We start from the raw sequence: 20702 nt of genomic DNA, 5'->3' as shown, positions 1-20702 counted from the left end.
TGCTCCGAGTGCTCCGTATGATCCAGCGAACGCCCTCGAGCGGCGTGAGCGGTGTGACGAGGACCAACCTGCTGGGGGTCCTCCCCGTCGTCTCTTTCGCTCCTGCTGCTCACCGCTACTCGCTCGATGGGGCTGAAAGCTGGCTGCCCGTCCTGAACGACCGCTGGCAGCACCGGGTGGGCGGGGTACCCAAGTCGCAGACGTCCCCAGCTTTCCCTCGAGACGCTGCTCGACCACAATGGCATTCGCTTTGCGCACACTGCGCCAGTTCCCGGCTCTCTTTCGGCTCTCCAGACTGTCCAGAATACTCCTCAGCCGGCCCCAAGCCGGCCCTCTCGAGCTCGGCCATTGTGGCCGCTTCCTCGCAGGTTTCAGCGCCCGCGGACGGTCCGGTCTTCGCGAGTTGTTCGGCAGATTGACTCCAGCTTCCTTTCTCCTGCTCTTGCCCTCCTTGTGCCCGGCTCGACGCTATGGCGAGCTCGAGGCAAGGCCACGCAGCCTTTGATCCGGTTCACGATGCCGGTTCGTTCCAAGTCGTCGCTCCGCTGCCCGGCGTCGAGGTTGCTGACGAGCTCATCTTTCCTGCGGTCTCAGCTGCGGAGAACGAGAAGGCGAGGAGGGTCGCCGCAACGCACGCAGCAGTGCGTACATCATCCCGCTCGGCACATGCGCTCTCGCTCACCTCGAGACCTTGACACAGCTCGCAGCGTGGGGCGGACCCAATTCCCTCCGACGTATGATTATCGCCGCGGTCGATGAGTGGCAGGAGGCCATCTGTGACTTCCGCCGAGGCAGCTCGAGTTACGAGACGGCTTTCCTCACTTACGCGACCCAAATGCCCGAGCACCTGCACATTCAGCCCGGACTCAACACCAGTGAGTCCTGCAAAATTACTGGCTCACCTGCCTCACTTTCTGACGCTGTTGATGGCGAGCGCTGACCGCATCATGCCCTTCCAGAGGACGACAGGATCCACCTGACTTTGCCGGCTCTGCCAATTCGAGTTGTCCTTGCAACAGATCGGTATCGACGACTGCAGTGGGCGATCGCACAACGCGGCGTCAACAATCCTGCCAAAATTCACGAGATCGCCGGTCCTGCAGTTCTCAAGGCGCAGCAGGCTCCGCCGAAGGACAGCTCCTGCGCGTATCCGTATAACGGAAACAGACCGGCACTTCTCAAAGACGGCCTCGTGGTCAGGCTGTTGTCCGGAACAGGTGCCGCGACTGCCCCTTGAGCTCGCAGTCATAGCGACGAAGGTGTGGCTGAAGCAAGACTTACTCTTTACAGGGCGCAAGGACATTCACGTTCGCCTGCAGCAGCACGACGCGGAGGAATACCAAGTTTCCGGTGTTGACACCCTCTCCGCCGTCGCCCCTCGCACGGTTGTCTTCAACTTGACCGTTGAGCATGCCGCGGTCAACCCGCTCCCCACTCTTTATCTCCGCCTCACCTTCGACCTCGACTACGGCCAGCCAGGACACGCCGGCGCCCGGAGTAGCTCGACGAACGCGGGACATGAGGTTGTTGCGCGGTCTTTGGGCGTGCGGACGCCTCGCGTATTGCGGAGGTGGTGAGTGCGTCGACAAAACGTACGGTAGCACGGCAGCGTGTGACATGGCTCGGAGCGCGTCGTTTTTGGCGGCGGAGACGAGCTTCCTTGCAAGGTTGGGAAGGTCGTCGGAATGTGGCTGTTGCTCGTCGTCCCGCGATTCGTTGCCCGTGAGACTGCGCCTGCGTACTTCTGTCGTCGCTGCCTTGCTACTTCGCTGCCAGTCGTTCGCGGAGCAGCCTTGAAGACTGAACTCGACACCGTCCTCCTCCTCCCCGCCGTCTTCTCCCTCGCCGCTCGCTCCCCCCCGCCTCTCTCTTCCCGCCGCCACTTCAACAAAGCTAGCAATCCCATCTCAGCGCCGTCGTCGTTCCCTCGCTCGTCGTCGCTCGCTGCCTTGCACGTCGACTCGCGACTGAGCGCGTCCGCTTCTTCGCCTCGTCCAACTTCGTCTCTCGCTCGAGTGGACCTTGCTACGTCGTGCACACACGTTAAAGAGCGCTGGACGCCTGCTAGACTGCTCGTGCGGCGCTCCCACGCCCAACGTCGCCCGCTCGCACCGCTCTCATCTCCGCCAAAATTCGCCGTCCTGTCCGCCGTCGACAGCGCGAGGCCGCCTGCGACGACCGCCAGAGACTTACACGGCGTCAGATAGACACTCCCGATTCACCATGGCCCCGCTCTTGCCCCTGCGGCAACGCCTGTCCGCCCTCATCCCTCGAACACCCGCGACTATCGCCCACCTCTCGGTCACCTTCCTCGAAACCCTCGTCGACACAGTGGTCGTCGCACTCACGCTCAACAGCTTTGAGAAGCATGTGTGGCAGCTGTTGATGGAGCGGAGCGACAGGAGTGTCTTGCCGGTCTACCTTGCGCTGTAAGTCGTGGGAAATTCCGCTTTGCGAGATGCTGCAGTGACCATGGTCGCGTGGCGAAGGTTGAAGGTCAAGCGAAAGACTGACACATCGGCTTCCGCAGGTTCGTTCTCGCTCACCTTACCCAGCTCGTCCTCGCCGTAGACGCCCTCGTCGCCAAGAACACGATCCAAGTTGTCGCGCTCCTCATCTTCAACACGCTCTTCCTCGTCTACTCCGCCATTCAGGTCAGCTACACCATTGCCATGCCGCCAAGGAACACAAGACTGATCGTTGTATACGCGCCTCCGCAGATCCACGAGATCCGGCCGCTCGTCAACAGCCCCGCGCTCAAAGTACTCATCTGGTTCATCCCAGCGTGCGTCGCTCGATCCCTTTCTACCGCAATCTTGACTAACCCGTCTCCTTGCAGCATGATCTCCCTCACCGAGGCCGTCTACATCGTCACAATCTGGCCAATTTACCGCGAGTACGGCTGGCAGATCTTCAAGACGCTTGGAGCGGACAGGAGGATCAAGAAGTGCTATGCGTGGTTCCAGGTGTTCATCTGCATCCTCAAGTTCGGTGCGTTCATTTCTCGTCCTCCCGTTCGCAAGTGCTAGTGTTCCAAGTTTGACACCGCTCGACTCGCCCAGACTTCTTCTTTTTCGTCGCCTTTTCGCTGCAGCTCGTCTTCCTCGTTCCGACCCAGACTTCCGCCGAGGTTCGTCCCCCTCCTGTCCTCTCCAGCTACCTGCCGACTTTCTGCAGCATCTCCTGCCGAGGTCTCGCTCAGACGTCCTCCTCTTATGCATTCCCACAGCGCGGCCTGACGATTGCCGCCCTCCCCGTCACCCTCGTCCTCCTCGTCCTCGGCTACTTCTCCATCAAGCGTGAACACAAAGTCATGGTCTACGTCTTCCTCGTCGGCTGCGCAGTCGGGTGCGCGTACTTTGTGTACAAAGTGCGCCGGGCGTCACTTTTCTCGAAGGATGAAGACGTGCTGACGGATAACGCGGCGCAGTTGTTCATCATTTACCGCGACCGCCAAACGGACTACCAGCTCGTCTTCAAGTCTCTCACGGTCTTCGGTGCGTCCTTCACCAGGCGAAGGGGACTGGCGGGTCAAGCCAAGCTAATACCCGCAACTTCCTCACAGCCGCTCTCTGCCTCTCTGCGTTGCTGGTAACAACGGCAACGGTCATCAAGTGTTGGCTCAACTTTGGCTCTGGCTTGAAGTACCAGAGTCAGTCTCAGCCTGTGTTTGAGCGTCGCACCCGCTCACTGCCGTGCGCTCGCAGTGTCGCGCGGCGAGATCCTCCGCTCGACTTCGAATCTCGACCTCAAGACGTCTCCACGACCCATAGCAGAAGGCGACGAGTACCCTCTCGGGTCAAGAGACTACTACGCGCCGACAGGACGGAACAGGTTCCGCATGTCGATGGATTGAGGAGGAGAAGGGGTTCTGGCTCGCCTTGTCAAGTCCCGGTTGTTGTAGCTCTTTCACCGCTGTTCACCCTGTATCTTGTCGATATGCAAACCGCAACTTTCGCAGCCTACGACGCCGTCGACGCGAAGCGGCCGTCGTTCTCCTTCTCTCTCGCTCTTCCACTTCACGTTTGCTTCGCGGCTTCGTTCGCTAGGGATGCCTGCAGAGCCAGAACAGGTCGTCGTCCTCGGAAGTGGCATAGTCGGCCTCTGCACGGCGTACTACACGCTCTCGCTCTCCTCCTCGACCAAGGTCCTCCTCATCGAATCCTCCCGCTCGCGCCTCATCGCTGGCGGCGCTTCCTCGTACGCCGGAGGCTTCATCGCGTGCGGCTCGTCCTGGCACGAGCCACCGTCGCAGTCACTCGCCCGGCTCTCGTGGGACTGCCACCGCCAACTCTCCGACGCTCTCCGAGGCGACGAGTCGAAGTGGGGCTATCGCGAGTGTGGCGCGGTCGGGCTGGCGGTGGGAGGGACGGACGAGAGTAGGAGCAAGTACAGGACTTTGCCAGGCGGGAAGGGGAAGGAGGTCGTCAAGGCGGACAAGGAGCGGCTGCCTGCGGGTCAGTGGGTCGAGGGAGAGCGGGAAGAGCTCGATACGGCTGGAGGAGTCGCGCAAGTGTGCGTTACTCTCCCTTCCATGCAGTGCACGTACCCTGACGAACGCCGCTGCGCAGTGACCCCGCCGACTTCTGCAAAGCCATTCACGACTACCTCTCCTCCAACTTTCCCGACCGCTTCACGACCCTTTTCGGCGAAGCGACTGCGCTAAGCTCGCATACGTCTACTCTCGCTCGCGCAGCCTCGGCCGTACTTCCCGCGACCCTCGCCCCTTCCGCCAAGCGAACCCTCACCTTCGTTCCTCACGACTCGAGCGCTTCAAGCGTCGAACTTCCCTTCGACCGGCTCCTCGTCGCAGCCGGACCGTGGTCCGCAGCTGTATGCGAGAAGCTGTCCCTCCCTCCGATCCCGCTCACGAACCTCCCCGGCCACTCGCTCCTCATCCGCCCCGCTCTCGACCTCTTCACTCCCTCCGCCTCCTCATCCACCTCCGATCTCCCCTCCGAGGCTGTCTTCGCTGGTATCTCCGGCGCAGTAGGCGGAGTCCACGCCTCGACGTCCGGTCTCGCGCGCGGACTGACGGAGGAAGAGAAGCGCGAGGGATACACCCGCTCGCCCGAGTTGTTCGTCCGCGCAAACGGGCTCATCTACGTCGCCGGGGAGAACTCGATTCCTGAACGAGGCGGACCGCAGAGGAAGGATGGGCTGCCGAACAAGCTGCCGGATACGGTTGATGGAGTGAAGGGATTGCTGGATGAGCGGTGCGTTGGGCGACTGAAGCGTGCGGCTGGAGCTGTCAGCCCGTTGTTGAAGGAGGAGAACGGCGCCGTGATTGAGAAGGAGCAGGTGCGCTCGACACTTCCGTTTCTTTTGCCTGCAAGGGCAGAGCTGACCTTATTCGCCCTCTCTCTTTCGCTCATCCTCCGCCTCCCATCGTCTCTCGCAGTTCTGCTATCGCCCTATCGCCTCTGACCGGGAGCCCATCATCGGCCCTCTCGCGCCCGACGTCTACATCTCCACCGCGATGGGACCATGGGGGATCACGCTCGCGCCTGGAGCGGGTAAAGTCGTTGCGGAGATGATGCTTGGACGGGCGCAGAGCGCGGACGTGAGGATGCTCGCGCCGGATAGGTTCAAGCAGGCGAAGTTGTAGAGCCTCGGAGGAATAGACTCGGTTCAAGGCAGACTCTCGATACTCTCCTGCTGCGTCGGCTTCTACCAGCGCGTTGCGCAAGAGCACCCCCACGTCTGGACCGCTAGCTCACTCGACTTACAGCCGTGGCTTGCGCAGACTGAACACATGAGGCGTACTCAATCCCGTCTCCCCTCTTTCACCCGGCACGAACGGGTTCGCCGGCGCGACAAACCTAACAGAAGTAGGCTGTCTGTCTCCCGCTCGCGATACGACCACCCAGTCCGTCTCGGTCGTTTGGTGAAGAGCGTCGCGGCGGTTGTTGTGGGAAACGCCAGAGCGGAACTGGTAGGTCCACTCGTCGCCGGCCAGAGGTCGCAGTCGAGCTGCGAGTTCAAAGATGTCAGTCGTAGGAGGCAGAAAGAAGAATTGGGAGGAGCAGGACGCACGATCCCACCCTTCACCGCTGTACTTCACCGCAACTGACCCAGGTCCCGTGCGATCCGTTCCCGGCAAGACGTACGCGTACACCCGGACGCCTTTCTCGAGGTCCGTCAGGAGCGGAACGCGGTTTGACCGTCCGGGGACGGATGGTATGATGGCTCGCCAGACGCCGGTGTTCGTGATCGTCACTGCGTCGTGCGTGCTGTTGGAATCTGCGAGGATCACGAATGTCAGCCAAGTACGAGACGAACGCCAGAGGGCGTCAAACGCACACTCAATCTTCATTGGCGTGTCGCTGGTCGGCGCTCCGCGAAACCGCACCTTTCGCCCATGCACACCCAAGAACGCCGTGACCCGCAGAGCGAACAGTGCCTTGTCCTCGTCGCTCCAATCCGCCTTGGAACGACTGTGCGTCTCTGTGTAAGGCGGTGCGGTCGGACTGAGGTCGCGGCGTTCGACTCTGGAATGGTCGTTGAAGTACGAGGGAGGCTTCGAGGCGACACGGAGAGAGCGAGGGTGTGCTTCTGTGGAGAAGCTGTTGTCTGCACAGACAGAGTCGTAAGCGGGCATCCAGTTGAGCAGGCTGAGAAGGACGTACCGGGATTCAGCAGACGGAAGACGACAAAGATGGGCGGGTTGCGCGGATTACGTTTGGCGCGCAACAACCACTCGCTCTTGCGCAGAATCTTGGTCTTCTTTTGCGCCAAAAAGCCGCAATCTTGGTAGGTCCACTCGTCTTGAAAGAGAAATCCGAAGGTCAGGCTTCGCTCGAAGCGAATTGGAGCGGATAGCTGGCGCACCTGCGCTGTTGAGCGTGATACTCTCGCCTTGCGTTGGCAGGAGAGGAGGCACGAGGACCGGCACGCTCGCATTCGCAACCTCGAGCGAGAGGAGGATGCCGGCGTTCGCGACCGTCACCGTCTGAGGATCTTCCGGACCCAGCGAGTCAACTGACAGCGCGTCTTCCCGAGTGAGAATGTTGCGCACCGTGTTCATGCCAGATATACTGTCCCTTCCATGCGCGGTCGGCGCCGGGGACACAGTGCCGCCAGTTGACGGATTCGTCGAGGTGGTAAACGAGCGCTTCGATTCGCCGCTGTATCGCCAGCCGTCGACCCGTTTCTTCGGTCGTCGAGTCACGGCAGAAGAAGTTGCGAGGCATAACGAGCGGTGTGAATGGAGAGGGGAAGAGCAAAAGGAAACGTCGAGTCCAGCTTGAAGGCGAGCGAAATGGCTAGCTTCTTGGCCGGAGGAGATCCGCGGACCCTCCGTCACGAGAGATCGTCGTAACAAGCAAAAGTAGCTCAGGATAGGAGAAGCGGGAGGCGGTGTGCTCGAGGATAATATGGGCGGGACAAGGCGACGAGGACGAGGACGAGGACGTCTTGGTCACTCGGCGGGGAAGCGGATTGGGCTCGACTTGGATTCTGTGGAGCGGTCTTGGCTGTGACGAAGAACCCCTGCTCGTCCTCCTGGCCCCCAAAAACCAAGTAGAGCGAACGGGCATCGAGGAGGACGAGGGAGAGCGGCGCCGTCCGGCCGCGTCCAAAGACCAGCAGGGTCATACTCGGGCTGTCCCAAAGCTCAGCACACGGCAGCAGTTCCTACGGAGCTGTGAGCGAGTGTGGCAGGAGACAAGTCGTCGTCGCTGTCCTCGCGCAAGGTCGGCTCCTTGCAACAAGCTCGTTCTCGCTGTGGGCGCCGCTTGATTCGCTAGACAGCTTGTTTGAACGCTCTTCGACCCATAGTCGCCCCCGCCAGCCTTTCCCGCTCCTCGAACGGCTCTCTCGACGCCTCTCCACCTCGAACCGGACGAGCGAGAGCCAACTCGTCCACGACAAGCGGCAAACTGCGCACGAACAGCATGAACGGCGTGGCAATGGCAGCATCGCCTGCTCCTGGACAACCGAGCGCAGCAGGTGCGGTCGGAGCAGCGAGCGCGAGGGGGACGCCGGGTCCAGCGACGACGGCGAAAGAGGCGAGCGAGCGGGTCGCGCTGGCGGACAAGAACGTGGCCATCCTGTGAGTGCGCCTTGCTACAGGACCCGCAGCTCGCAGGCGGCGCCCTGGCACGCTGTGGCCGCCGCTTTGACTTCGCCCTGCTCCTCGCACATACACCTAGACTGACTTCGCTCGCTCGCACAGTTCGCTGCCTTCGCGTGACCTGCCAGCCTACTACGACCCGCCTTCGTCTCCATCGGCCACTTCCGACCCGGACCTTGACGACTTTGACTTGACCCACTCGCACGCTCTCCCTCCCTCCGCCTCGTACCTCGTCCCGACCACCAACCGCGGGAACAAGCTCTCCCGCCTCGCACCTCACACACGACGAGGCCGACTCGGGAACTACGCCAACGTCGACGCAGGTTTCACCGACCCTCTCAGCTCGTCATCTCTCGTCCCTCCAGCGCAGAAACGTCGAAAACTGAACGACCTCGCGCCGTCCTCCTCGACTTCGGGCTTTCCCGTCGCGCCAAACTTGCATTTGATCCCGCGACCAGTCCATTCCCTCTCCCGCGAGTCGGACGAACCCTACCCTTCGTACCTCCCTCCCGTCCCGCAAAGCCCGCTCGACCTCCTCCTCGCACCCGCAATACAACACACCCTCGGCAAGCGAAACAACACCTTCCACCTCCTCGGCTCGAGCGCGACTGCTCTGATCGAGCAGGAGGCTGAGCTTGTGAATGCGCTGACCAAGGTTTGTCGTGGGTTGAGGGGCGAGGGGTTCGAGTGGCGCTGGGAGGGGGACGAGGAGCGCAAGAGGGTCAGGGACGAAGAGAGGAAGAAGGAGGACGAGGAGAGGGAACGGTTGAAGGAGAAGGAGCAGGCTGTGCTGCAGCAGAGGGAAGAGGAGGCCGCCAAGAGGGAGCAGGAACGCGCGGAGAAGCAGGCGCAGGAGGCGGAGGCGGCTGCCGCTGCCGCTGCCGAAGCTGAAGCTGAAGCAGCTGCTGTAGCCGAGGCGGAGAAGGCGGCTGCCGAGGCGCAGAAGGCGGACGAGCAGCCGGCTCAGAATGGCGACGCCCAGATGGATGTTGACGGCGCTGCCTCAACGCAGCCGTCGCCTGTTCCGGCGGCCGTGATCGAGCAGGTCAAGCTCGAGCAGGCGACGCCGGTCCTGCCGTCTGCTGCGACGCCCGTCGAGGCGCCCGCCAATCCGGTCGCCATTCCCGGCATCTCCTCTTCCGCGACTCCCGCCGCCGAATCAGCGCAGACTGGCGACGCGACGATGCAGGATCCGACGCCTGCTGCAGGTGCCGAGCAGCCAGGAGAGGCGACACCAGCCGCCGCGCCGGCAATGGCAGGGGGCAACCCTGCGATCGCGGTCACAGGACCTGATTCGACCGCCGGACCGTCTGCGACCGCCACGCCTACGCCTGCGCTTGACGGCGAGTCGACCGCTCTGACGCCGCAGACGGGCGAGGCAGCAGCTCAGCCTGTTGAGCCCGGAACCGACACGCCCGCTCCTGTCGACCCCGCCATCGCCGCACTCCCCACCGCCGACGATCCCGCCGCGTCCGAAGAGCCCGGCACGAACGAAGCGACTCCCGCTCCCTCGACCTCTGCCGAGGAACCCGCCGTTCGTCGGCGGTCTGGACGAGTCGCGACTCGCGGAACTGGTGCAGGCTTCGCGGGTGCGAGGCATACGAGGTCGAGGCAGAGCAGTCCTGAGGACGATGGGGACTACGACTCGGATACGTTGATGGCTATGGGCGTGCCGGGGGTTGAGGGCGAAGGGTTCGTCGCGGGCGCAGCGGGAGAGGGAGAAGAGTCGGTTGAAGGAGACGGCCGACCAAAGGCTCACCACCTCGTGCCGGAGGAAGAGTTGCCCGAGTACGCGACGCGCCTCATCGACCCCGAGGTGTTTGTGCGCGACCTGTTCGTCAGCGAGGGCAAGGTCGAGCTGGAGAGGCTGGTGCCCGGACCTGCGGGACAGGTCGTCGGGACTGGGCAGTTCGATACGTGCGTCTAACGGTTTCTTTCGGCTTCCGTTGCTTCAAACAGCTGTGACTGATGCGGGACCCCTCCGGTGCACGCAGCCTTACGCCGAACGAGCAGGAGGTCCTCCTGCACGACTGCCTCACGTGAGTCTGCACTCTCAGCCTGTCTGTCCTTGAGACAGCGTTTGTCTCGGGGCGGACTCTTACTGTGGTGTGCAAGGCTCACCCAATCTAACCAACTACAGGGACCTACACCGCTTCCTCGCCGACACGCTCGAATACCGCGCCCGCCTCTCCGAGATACGCGACGGCGTCCTCGGCGTCGAGCGCCGACGAAAGGGCATGTGGCGCGTCGTCCGGACTGTTGCGATGGACTGGCTCGAGGAGGAAGAGTCGGGGATGGGCGTCGGGCAGGGCGGCGAGGCGTACGAGTGAGCGCGCTGCCGTGCGGTTGTGGGTGAGGAGTAGAGGAGCAACTGTCGTCTTTCTTTCTTCTTTCGCTGTCAACATAGTTCTTGGATCGTGCTGGCAACTCGAGGAGGAGAAGGAGGCGAGGTCCGCCTCAACTCTCGCCTTTCCTGCAAGCGATCGTCTTCTACGCGTACACATGCGCCTATTCGACATTGGACGCACGCTTTCAGGCCAAAGGAAGCTGGCGAGGTCGTCGTCGCCGCCGTTCACGCTCCTCTTCTTCAACCCGTTCGCTTCTCTCGCTTTCAAAGGCTCGTTCCCAGCTTGATACCCGATCTAGACTGTCGCATTTGAGCCTGCAGAGGCCATGGCAGCCTCCCAGCTGGACCTGCCGGACTCGCCGCCTCTCCCACCCCTGCCATCGACCAACTCCAGCCCATCTCTCTCGCGCTCTCCGACAATCAAGGCATACACGGCGCAGCAGAGCGGCACCATTGCCCGTTCAAAGCCGCTGCCGAGTCCGGCGGCGCTGGCAGGCGTCGAGTCGGCCGTGGCAGGACCATCGAGCGAGGGGGTGTTGGCGGACGGCGCGAAGGGCGAGGCTAGCTCTGCGGCGAGCGACGCTTTGCTGGACGCAAGCTTGATACCCAATCCGCCGTACGCACCCTCTCTAACCGCTTCCACCCGTCACGCTGTCGCTCACAACCCCCACCTACAGACTCCCTTCACACCTCGCTCCCTTCCTCTCGCCCACTTCGCCCCTTTCTCCCACCGACAAGCGCCAACTCTTCACATCCGTCTTCCTACGTTCCGCCTCGGCCGGAAACGCCGATACCCTCGAATGGCTCCTCTCCCTCCCCGTCAACCCTTCCCTCAGTACAGCCGAGAATGCCGCGGCTCAGCGACGCTTCTCGCTTACCGCCGCGACACTCAACAATCTAGACACGCTGGGAGACGCGCGGGAAGAGGGACAGACAGCCGAACTGGATTTGCCAGATGAGGCGCCGCGGAAATGGGTTGATCTGGAGGCGCAGGACGAGGAAGGGAACCCGGCACTCGTCCTTTGCGTCGCGTTCGGCCATGCGGAGTGCGTACGAGTGCTAGTCGAAGGAGGAGTGCGGGTAAATCAGGTCGATCGGGGTGGGTGCGATCCATTCCCCGTCTTCCTGTCTCCCGTACTGACATGCTTCGCGCGGTTCTAGCCGGCTGGACCCCCCTCCATTGGGCAGTTCAAAGCAATGACATCCCAATTGCCTCCTACCTCCTCAACCACCGCGCCTCGCCCCTCCTCGCATCCCGCAAAGGTCTCACAGCGCGCGATCTCGTCAAAATCGGCTCGGAAGGGTTCGCCATGAGGGAAGTGCTGACTTCGGCGTGGGAGGCGGCGCTGGAGCGGGAACGGGCTGCACAACGGGCGGAAGAGGGCGTGGGGTGTAAGGGCAAGGGAAAGGAGGCGGATGAGAGCGCGGGGATGGCGAGGTCCGAGTCGAGGTTGAGTTTGGCGGCGAGCGAGGCGTTGAGCTTGTCGTGGGAAGAACGGGAACGGGAGAAGGCCGAGGAGCAGGAGCGCGAGAAGGAGGGACGGAGACGGATGCAGCTTGCGATGGAGAGCGCGCAGAATCTGGAGCTGGACCTGGCGATGCTGAGCTTGGAGGACGGTCGGCGAATAGTGAGTGCTGCACTCTTACTCGACAGCTCGTCGGCTGACCGCTCTACCTGCAGGAAAACGAAGCGGACTCAGATTCGGAAGAAGGGGCCGGCTCGCCGTTCGACTGGCAGCGATGTCAGCTGGACCAGATGCTCGTGTTCTCCCTCGCCGACCTGCCGGTTATCCTCGACGTTGTGATCACGACGATCAAGCCCGTTCGGACACGCAAGTACCGCGTAATCCCGGCCAACGTCCTCTTCCTCTGCGCCCGCTTCGCCCACCACCACGGCAACGCCGAGCTCTTTGACGAGCTGCTCTTCGGCGCGCTCGAGCGTATCGAAGCGGCCGTCCATGACCGACCACACGACATGTCTGTCTGCGCCTTCTGGCTCTCGAACTGCCTCCTCTTTCTCTACTACCTCCGCAAAGAGCCCAGCATCGCTGCCGCCTCGTCAGAGTACCAGACGCACTTTGCCGACCTCATCAACGAGATCTTTGTCTTCATCATCCGCGACGCCGAGCGACGAATCGACCGGGTCCTCGAGCCGGCTTTGCTTGACCACGAGGCCTTGCCAGGGTTCGAGGACGTCGCTTTCGAGGACGAGTGGGCGTCGACGCGGTTTGTCAAGAAGTTGACGGGGCGAGGGAAGAAGGGCGGAATCCGCAACTCGACGAGCGCGAGGAGCATCTTCTCCGATGCAGGTTCCGTCTCGTCCGTCGGCGGGTCGAGCGTTGGCGATCCCAGCTCGCCGCCGCGGAACCGACTCGTCTCGGCCAGCCAGGTCGCGCCGAGCGACGCGGCGCCGAACGACATCACCGCCCTCCTCACGGCGACCCTGTTCGTCTTGCAGGCGTACGAGATTCCGCCCAGCATCATCGTCCAGGCGTTCTCCCAGCTCTTCTACTGGATTGCGTGCGAGGTTTTCAATCGTCTGCTCACACAGGTGCGTCCTGCTTCCGCGCTCGCTGCACACCCTTCCCACTGACACCGCTCTCCTACAGCGCAAGTATCTCTGCCGATCTCGCGCGATGCAGATCCGCCTGAACGCCTCGACGCTCGAGGACTGGGCGCGCGCGAACCGCCTCCCGACAAAAATGGTGGCCATCCACTTCCTCCCCCTCAACCAGCTCCTCCAGTGGCTGCAGTGCCTCTCGTCCGAGTCCTCCATCGATGGCCTCATCAGTACCGTTCAAAGCTTGCGCGCGCTCAATCCGCTGCAGCTTAGGAAGGCCGTGCGGGATTATCGGTACGAGGTGGACGAGCGGAAGATGGATGAAGACTGTGTCGAGTATCTCGTGCAGATACAGAAGCAGTGGGAGCGGAACAGGGCCCAGAAGGAGGCGGCAGCAGTGGCGGCGCAGGAGCAGGCGTCAGACGCGGCGCACGGAGCAGCGCCGCTCGAGGAGGAGGCGGCGCCTTCGACACCTGACGATGTCGGCCGCATGATCGACGACGCCTTTCGAGATCCGGACTCGTTCGGTTCTTACACGCCGCCCGGAGGAACCGAGACGCTGAGTGAGCTGCTCAACTCGCGATACATGGTCCGTTCACGCTTCCTTTCCCTCGCCAAGCTCAACTCACGCGCTCGCCTCGCAGCTGCCCTTCGCCGTGCCGACCTCTGCCGACATGCTCATCCACTTCGACCAGCCTGACGCGTTCGGTCCTTTCGCCGGCTCTCGCCGTCCCCTCTCTCGCTCCCGCTCCTCCTCGGGCGCTACGACTCCCCGCTCTCGCCTTTCCCTCTCCTCCGTCTCCCGCATGTCTTCTTCCGCATCAGTCGTTAACGGCCTCTCGACTCCTCAGACCGAAACCTCCTCGCTCGCCGCCACCAGTCGACGAGAACCTTTCGCCCCAACTCTGCCAGACGACTTCTTTGCCGTTCTCGACGCCGCGAAGGCCAAGATCGGCAGGGGCCAGCTCGTCCCGTCCGCGAGTGCAGCGTTGCTAGCCAGCGTCAAGGGTTTCAGCACGCCTGACTTGACGCTGGCAGACGGGAAGGAGTGGTGGGGTGGAGCGAACGGTGCGAGTCACGACACGGATGAGGAAGAAGACGAAGCGACGGACGAAGCGGAGCAGAGCTTCGACTCGAATGCGTCGGTCGTCGAGTACGGTGGAGACGCCCGAAGTCGAGGAGGGAGCGTCGATCCGGAGTCTTCATTTGAGTCGACTGGGGCGGAAGAGACGCCGCGCATGCCGAGTGGCTTCCAGCATTAGCTCGTAGACGCACACGGTCAGGGCGCTGGCTCGCCCTGCATCCCCGAATCTAGCATTCGCAGCAAGCGCATCCTCCTTGCTGTGACAACGTGCTGTCACGAAGCCCGAGGAGAGCGACCAGAGCGGAGAGAGAGTCGACGCGGGAGGAAGCGCGAGCTTGCGGCCTCTTTCCCAACCTCGGATGAGATCGGCTCTACAACGCGAATAAGGCTGGGCACCAGTGCAGAGACAGGTAAGAGCAGGAGGAAGGCAGCTGGGCTGAATCCCGTCCGCGAACGCCGGACGATCCGCGGACGCTGAAACCCGCGAGCGAGCGCCCTGGACGACCAAGCTCAAGACGGTGGGCGACGAAGCGACGAGGTATTCCCTGCTGGGATCCCCCGCACGAAACAAGGCAGTGTGCCAAGTGGGAGAGACGCCAAGTCGTGCAGGGGAGTCGACAGGGGAGTGGGAAGCTTGAAACGTCGCAAGACGAGGGTGAGCCGCTCGGGAAGCACCTGCGGCAACCCTTGACTGTGCTGAGCGAGAGTCGTTCGAAAGCCTCGAGGAAGGTAAGCGAGCGATGGGCGACGGCTGCGAGTGTTCGAGGACGACGGAGGACAGGCGACGTCTATGCATGGAATATACGACTCCTAGGCGCGGGAGATGCGAGACTCGACCTCCATGATGCTGACGCCAGCGCCAGCCTGCGCACTCAAGGAAGTTAGCGGGAATTGCGTATCGAGCAGGAAAGGAAGGACTCGCCTTCTCATCGTAGTCGCTCCATTCGGGCTCGTCCTTCGAGATCTCGACTTCTTCAAACACAGTACCGCTCTCTGCGCCCTTTGCGGACCAGACGCCCTGCGAGTCCGACGAACCTCAGCTCGAAGTCGTCCACGAGATGCGCGTGAAGCGAAAGAGCGCACCTTCGGGTCAAACTCTGTTAGCTCGCACCCTCGGCACTCGAGCACCGCGAGCGTCGCGAAACGCTGTTCCTCCGAGTCCTCGGCGGTATACGCAGCCGAAGACCGCTTGAACGAATCGTCGAAGGCTGGGTTCGGGAGCGTCAGCGACAGGGGCCAATCATTTGCCGCTTGCGAAAGTACGCACAGACGTTCGACTCCTTCTTGCACAGCTGACACCGCCAAACGAGGTTTGCCTCGCCTCGCGAACCGCTGATGTCCCTGGTTTCCTGTGGGCACCCTGAAGGTCAGCGGGAGAAGACATAGGTAGGCGATCCGCTGCGCACTGTCGCATCGATTCCCATCCAGTTCGGGTGCTCCTCCCTGCATCCCGAGCAGCGAACCTTGAACAGCCAGTTGAAGTTGTCGCCGATAGGCTTCACTGCGAGGAAGTGAGCGTCAGTCGGGCGTCTACTGGCTTGTATGACGCGGTGCGAGTACTCACGGTCCGTAAGACCCTCTAGAGTCGCCTTGAGCTGGACCGCGAGCTTCTGCGGACGGGCAAGGGCGTTCAACTGATGAAGTCGCGGTGGTCGAGCGAGGAGGAGAGACAGCGAGCGGGGTCGTGTCTGCCTCGCTGCGTGGCTGCTGCGTGTTAAAAGAGCAGCTCTGGACGTACGACCATAGCGATCTGTGCGAGGGTACGAGTAGGGGAGAGGGCGAACCGCTCAGACGCCTCTCTGGCAGCGACCTCGACCCCTTCGCACCGCTAGACGTGCTTTACAGACGGCAGAATGGCTGAGGCAGAAGCCATAGGCAGCTTCAGGCTGGGCCGACTGCGCTTGATACGCTTGCCGCCGAGTTCTATCTCGCTCCCTGCGTCCGGGTCGAAGAAGCCTCACACCGCGCAGAGTGCGCCATTCCAGTTCGTTCGACCTGGTCCGAGGTCGAGCTGACTTCGAGAACTGCGTCCGCAGTCGAGCTTGCGGTTGGCGTGACGGATGACTACGGGACGGACCTCATGTTCGATTCTGTCGACCGTTCGTCCCGCCTCCCTGCCACGAGAAAGCAATGCGCTGACGTTGAACCTGCTCACAACAGTGCGAATGGAAGTTCTCGACGGAGGAACGCTCGAACCGCCCGCTGGCGTGATCCTCCGACTCGCCAACTCCTCCTCCGCCTCGTCGGCCCCGAACAGCGCAGTCTTCACCTTCTCGCCCTCTAACGGTCCCTTCCACACCTTGAAGCTCTCGCTCACCTTCCAGCCGGCATTTCTCACCTGTCCAGTCCTTCCAAGCCTATCCTTCCGCCTCTCCGTTGATCCTCGTCGGCCTTTACCCGCGAAAGCATCAGAGGCGACCCGCTGCGTCCGTACGCTCGTCGGAGAAATTGATCAAGCGGTTGTCGAGACTTGGGACGATAGGCGGTATGTCTTGATGGGTGTGCGGAGCGGGGATATGGGGGTCAAGGTTGAAGGCAGGGAGGTCAAGATTGCGAGCGAGAAAGGCGAGATCTTTCATCCTGTCTCTAGTGTTCACCGTGAGGCAGTGGCTGACCCGTCAAGCTGAACAGTCCAAACCGCCCTCCGCACAATATACCTCCCTTTCTCCTCGCGTGCCCCCTCCGACTCGCCTCCCTCCTCCTCCTCTGGGGCCACCTCGCTTCCATCTGCCTCCCCCTCCTCTCCCCCAATCTCCATCGTCGAGCGACCAGGCTTGAACAACTCGACCGGCCAACGACTCTGGGACTGCGCAATCGGCATGTCGGCTTTCCTTTCGCTCTTTCCGCACGCTCTCGACGCTTCGGCGCCACTACCTCCTATTAGTGCCGCCAACTACGACGAGCCCAGCTCGAAGAAACGAAGAGTCGAGAATTGCGTTGGCGGAAGGAAACGAAGGATCAGGGTCGTCGAGCTCGGCGCAGGATGCGCGCTCGTTTCGATGGCTGCGTCGCGGATCCTGTCGAGCGCGCCAGTAGCTGGAGAGGCGTCTGTGCTGGCGACGGATGTGGAGGCAACGGTCGAGACGACGCTTAGGGAGAACCTCGAGGCGAATTCGGCGGGCAAGGCGGTTGAGGCGGCCGTGCTGGATTGGGGCGAGTTGTCACAGGAGGCGGTGGACAGTGTCGTGGGCGGGCGGGCGCGACGACCAAGGTCCGATTCGCACCACGACGAGGAGACGAGCCTGACGCTCCTCGCGACCGACGTCCTCTACAACCCTTCTTCCCACGATTTGCTCCTCTCCACTCTCCTCTCCCTTCTTCAACCACACTCTTCTCCCGCAACTCTACCAGCCTCCCGCCGCGCCCTTATCGCGTACAAACGACGAACAGAAGGCGACGACGGGTTCTTCTCGCTGGCAAAAGACGCTGGTCTCGAGGTCACCAAGGTCTGGGAATGGGGCGAGGTCAGCGTGTGGTCGTTCGTGTAGTTGGAAGAAGGTGTAAACGCTGCGTAAGGAGGAAGTGCGTCGCCCGCAACCTTTTCCTGTTGTCCTCGGGCTTTTCGCGAGTCGACGTCTTCGGCATCACTATTCGGACTCGTGCGTTACTTCTGCAGTAGTCCATCAATAACAAGCTCGTCGTAAGGAGCCCGGTCTGTCCCGTAAAGAGCTCGTCGTCGTCGAAGCGGTGCCCCTCGCCCTCTTCCTCCCCAAACCCATGCTGCCAACCAAAGCTCTCCGCTCTGTCCAGCCCAGCGCGGCTCTCAAGGCTCGTGTACCGCGCGAATCGTACCTCCGCAAGCTCGCCAAGCCAGAGGACCTCGTCCCGCTGTGTGCGTCGACTTCATCTCCTCCCAAGCCTCGACGAGCGCCAACACCCCAAGCTGACCTCCCTGTGGATGGCGCGCGTGTGCAGTCAAGAATCACGACTACTGTGGATGGTCTGGGTGCGTACTGGCTTCCGCTCGAGCATCGTCGCTGTCGTTGGGAGTCCCATCGTCATTGGCCTTCTCACTCTAGACGGGAACGGTGAAGGCTTCCAGGTGGACAGACGCAGCCACAGAGGGTGCTGAGCGGTCAACTGACTCTGCTCGTTACGCCTGCGCAGCTTCACAGGCGTGAGTTGGCGAGCATTCGAATTTCCCTCGTTCCCGAGGCGAGGCATCCGACGACCTGCCTCTCGCCCTCATTCTTCATCGTAAGAAGCGCACGGGTCAGCTGACACTCGTGGTGAACATTGCAGGTCGGCTACCCGAAGGAGACCCCCGCCGCGCTCGCTGAGCATGTCGAGAAGAACAACTTGCAGGGCAAGATGCGCTTCTCGCTCTTCGGTGCGTCCTGTTGAGCTCTCTTGCACTTGAAGAGCCCTCACCAGGCGCCTTTGCAGTCGGCGCCTCCACCGGACCCGAAGTCGAGGAACGATGGGCGCGCAACCTCATGATTGAGCGTCGCTTCCCGCACCAGGTTGGAAAGGCCATCTCGAAGGGTATCAACGCTGGGGAGATCGACTTTGCCGACAAGCACTTGAGCATGTTTGCCCAGGTGCGTCTCGGCGGCCAAAGACTCGACTTCTCTCGGCAAAGAGGCGTTGTCACGCTCGTCAGGGGTTCTACTAACTCTTGCTGAACACATAGGACTTGACCTACGGCTATTACTCGCGCGAGAAGAAGCACGGTGAGCCGGGCAAGATGCTCGACTGGGCGTGGGTCGAGGCGACCGAAATCCTCCCCGACGGGTCTATCGTTCCCGGCGCGTCGGTCGGCGCGACGCCTGAGATCCTCGCGTCGGCGGAGAAGATCATTGTCGAGGTTAATACGGGACTGCCGTCGATGAAGGGATTGCACGACATCGTCATCTCGCAGGACCCGTGCGTCTCGCTTGCCCATTTCCTCCCTTTCTTCCCTCTTGCTCGCTTCTCCACACTCCCGGAATGTCCCCGTGCATGGAGGGGAGGCAAAGCTGACCTTGCTCTCTGCAACAGCCCTCACCGCCTTCCCTACCTCGTTACGCACCCCGCAGACCGTATCGGCACTCTCAGCATCCCAGTAGACCCTGAGCGGGTCGTTGCCATCGTCGAGACTAACAAGCCCGACAACACCGGAAAGAACGCGCCCGAGACCGAAGACTCGAAGAAGATCGCTGGCCACTTGATCAACTTTTTCGAGGAGGAAGTCGCGGCGGGACGCATGCCGAAGAATTTGCTGCCCCTTCAGTCGGGAATCGGGAACGTCGCCAACTCGATCATCGGAGGGTTGAAGGAGAGCAAGTTTGAAAGGATGCAGGTGTGGACCGGTGCGTTCGTTTGCATTCGCTTCATCGCTTCTGCTGACGCGCTTCTCTTCGCAGAGGTCCTGCAGGACACCTTCCTGCCGCTGCTGAAGTCGGGCAAGCTCGACTTTGCGACCGCAACGTGAGGATGCAGTGCGTCCGCCATCGGCAGGTTTTTTGCTCACTTTCGCCATTGCAGGTCGATCCGCTTCTCTCCTGACATCTTCAAGGAGTTCTAGTGCGTCTCTAACGCCTGCTCGAGATGCGTGAGCGAGCTCCTGACTGGATCCTGTCTCGACAGCCGCGACTGGGATGACTACGTCGACAAGCTTCTTCTCCGTCCTCAGCAGGTCGCCAACTCGCCAGAGATCATCCGGTGCGTCGCTCTCGCCTATGCGTCCGATTGAGCGATACTGACCCGGGCTTTCGCTCGCAGCCGGCTCGGTGTTATCGCGATGAGTACGCTGAACCTTCGATCCGCCCTTGCGCCTGAGACTCACACGATATACCCGCAGACACACCTCTCGAGGTCGACATCTACGCCCACGCAAACAGTACCAACGCGCTCGGGTCGCGCATGCTGAACGGTATCGGTCCGCGCCCTTCCTCCTTCGTCCTCCTCGGGGTCCTGCTCACACCGCTTCCTGTCAGGTGGTTCGGCCGACTTCCTCCGCAACGCCAAGCTCAGCATCATGCACACGCCCTCCGCACGGCCTTCCAAGACGGACCCGTGAGCTCAAGAGCTTGGCTTCCTTCGGCTCATTTCCTCGCTGACTCGCAACTCTCGTCTCGCAGGACCGGCATCTCATGCATCGTGCCCTTCGCTACTCATGTCGATCAGAGTCCGTCTCAACTGCCGGGTTGACGTGCGGGAGAAGGGAGGAAACTGACCTTGACCTTCGCAACCTCGCAGCTGAGCACGATCTTGACGTGAGTGATCCTTCCTCGGGGACGACAAGCCTGTGTACTCCTCTGCATGGGCCGTACAAGACGGGGGACCCAGGCGCGAAGCAACCGCCTCGACCATGGAGAAGCTTCCTTCCCCCGCCGGATTCAGGACTCACTCGCTCGTTCGTTGCAGGTCATTGTGACGGAGCAAGGTCTTGCCGACCTCCGTGGACTTTCGCCGAGACAGCGCGCACCGATAATCATCGAGAAGTGCGCGCACCCGGATTACAAGGAGCAATTGCTCGAGTACTACAATCGCGCGTTGCACGACTGTCTCCGAGCAGGCTCAGCACACGAGCCGCACATCCTACGCAAAGCTTTTGCGATGCACATCAACCTACAGGAGAACGGAACCATGAAGCTTTCGAACTGGGACTAGCCGGGGGACGTAGGGCACTTCCGAGTTGCAAAGACCTGTATAT

At 61.9% G+C, this 20702-nt stretch overlaps 9 protein-coding genes across 9 annotated transcripts; 7 read left to right on the top strand and 2 right to left on the bottom strand.

Annotated features, from left to right (window-relative positions):
• Positions 1 to 470: 470 nt before the first annotated feature.
• RHTO_07114 (uncharacterized protein) lies at positions 471 to 1577 on the top strand (the record flags this gene model as incomplete). Its single annotated transcript, XM_016420772.1, has 4 exons — positions 471 to 641; positions 701 to 875; positions 960 to 1217; positions 1291 to 1577. 4 exons carry the CDS (start codon positions 471 to 473, stop codon positions 1575 to 1577), a joined length of 891 nt encoding a protein of 296 aa, XP_016274499.1.
• Positions 1578 to 2223: 646 nt separating this feature from the next.
• RHTO_07113 (uncharacterized protein) lies at positions 2224 to 3856 on the top strand (the record flags this gene model as incomplete). Its single annotated transcript, XM_016420771.1, has 8 exons — positions 2224 to 2429; positions 2531 to 2785; positions 2840 to 2991; positions 3063 to 3130; positions 3230 to 3370; positions 3431 to 3497; positions 3566 to 3652; positions 3708 to 3856. 8 exons carry the CDS (start codon positions 2224 to 2226, stop codon positions 3854 to 3856), a joined length of 1125 nt encoding a protein of 374 aa, XP_016274498.1.
• Positions 3857 to 4051: 195 nt separating this feature from the next.
• RHTO_07112 (FAD dependent oxidoreductase) lies at positions 4052 to 5608 on the top strand (the record flags this gene model as incomplete). The annotated part of the gene is made up of 3 exons (XM_016420770.1): positions 4052 to 4515; positions 4572 to 5301; positions 5402 to 5608. The coding sequence occupies 3 exons, from the start codon at positions 4052 to 4054 to the stop codon at positions 5606 to 5608; spliced, it is 1401 nt and encodes a 466-aa protein (XP_016274497.1).
• A 117-nt stretch (positions 5609 to 5725) lies between these two features.
• Positions 5726 to 7193, bottom strand: RHTO_07111 (uncharacterized protein; the record flags this gene model as incomplete). Its single annotated transcript, XM_016420769.1, has 6 exons — positions 5726 to 5973; positions 6037 to 6243; positions 6304 to 6573; positions 6630 to 6767; positions 6832 to 6960; positions 7019 to 7193. 6 exons carry the CDS (start codon positions 7191 to 7193, stop codon positions 5726 to 5728), a joined length of 1167 nt encoding a protein of 388 aa, XP_016274496.1.
• Positions 7194 to 7895: 702 nt separating this feature from the next.
• On the top strand, positions 7896 to 10404 carry RHTO_07110 (uncharacterized protein; the record flags this gene model as incomplete). Its single annotated transcript, XM_016420768.1, has 4 exons — positions 7896 to 8053; positions 8177 to 9991; positions 10069 to 10113; positions 10215 to 10404. 4 exons carry the CDS (start codon positions 7896 to 7898, stop codon positions 10402 to 10404), a joined length of 2208 nt encoding a protein of 735 aa, XP_016274495.1.
• Positions 10405 to 10747: 343 nt separating this feature from the next.
• On the top strand, positions 10748 to 14243 carry RHTO_07109 (DIL and Ankyrin domain containing protein; the record flags this gene model as incomplete). The annotated part of the gene is made up of 6 exons (XM_016420767.1): positions 10748 to 11037; positions 11099 to 11520; positions 11583 to 12049; positions 12103 to 12972; positions 13031 to 13570; positions 13626 to 14243. 6 exons carry the CDS (start codon positions 10748 to 10750, stop codon positions 14241 to 14243), a joined length of 3207 nt encoding a protein of 1068 aa, XP_016274494.1.
• Positions 14244 to 14875: 632 nt separating this feature from the next.
• On the bottom strand, positions 14876 to 15809 carry RHTO_07108 (DUF866 family protein; the record flags this gene model as incomplete). Its single annotated transcript, XM_016420766.1, has 7 exons — positions 14876 to 14929; positions 15048 to 15083; positions 15149 to 15273; positions 15333 to 15414; positions 15472 to 15566; positions 15630 to 15675; positions 15804 to 15809. 7 exons carry the CDS (start codon positions 15807 to 15809, stop codon positions 14876 to 14878), a joined length of 444 nt encoding a protein of 147 aa, XP_016274493.1.
• Positions 15810 to 15918: 109 nt separating this feature from the next.
• Positions 15919 to 17553, top strand: RHTO_07107 (nicotinamide N-methyltransferase, putative protein; the record flags this gene model as incomplete). Its single annotated transcript, XM_016420765.1, has 4 exons — positions 15919 to 16036; positions 16102 to 16164; positions 16226 to 16663; positions 16697 to 17553. The coding sequence occupies 4 exons, from the start codon at positions 15919 to 15921 to the stop codon at positions 17551 to 17553; spliced, it is 1476 nt and encodes a 491-aa protein (XP_016274492.1).
• Positions 17554 to 17782: 229 nt separating this feature from the next.
• On the top strand, positions 17783 to 20659 carry RHTO_07106 (acetyl-CoA hydrolase; the record flags this gene model as incomplete). The annotated part of the gene is made up of 16 exons (XM_016420764.1): positions 17783 to 17897; positions 17981 to 18011; positions 18173 to 18182; positions 18308 to 18395; positions 18452 to 18606; positions 18699 to 18931; positions 19046 to 19356; positions 19411 to 19474; positions 19532 to 19570; positions 19634 to 19708; positions 19769 to 19791; positions 19848 to 19925; positions 19984 to 20062; positions 20128 to 20174; positions 20246 to 20262; positions 20414 to 20659. The coding sequence occupies 16 exons, from the start codon at positions 17783 to 17785 to the stop codon at positions 20657 to 20659; spliced, it is 1611 nt and encodes a 536-aa protein (XP_016274491.1).
• Positions 20660 to 20702: the final 43 nt, after the last annotated feature.

This window comes from Rhodotorula toruloides, assembly GCF_000320785.1.
Source record: "Rhodotorula toruloides NP11 unplaced genomic scaffold Scaffold6, whole genome shotgun sequence".
Lineage (NCBI taxonomy): Eukaryota > Fungi > Basidiomycota > Microbotryomycetes > Sporidiobolales > Sporidiobolaceae > Rhodotorula > Rhodotorula toruloides.
The sequence above is the reverse complement of the archived record's forward strand: the minus strand, read 5'-3'. Positions and strand labels throughout refer to the sequence as shown.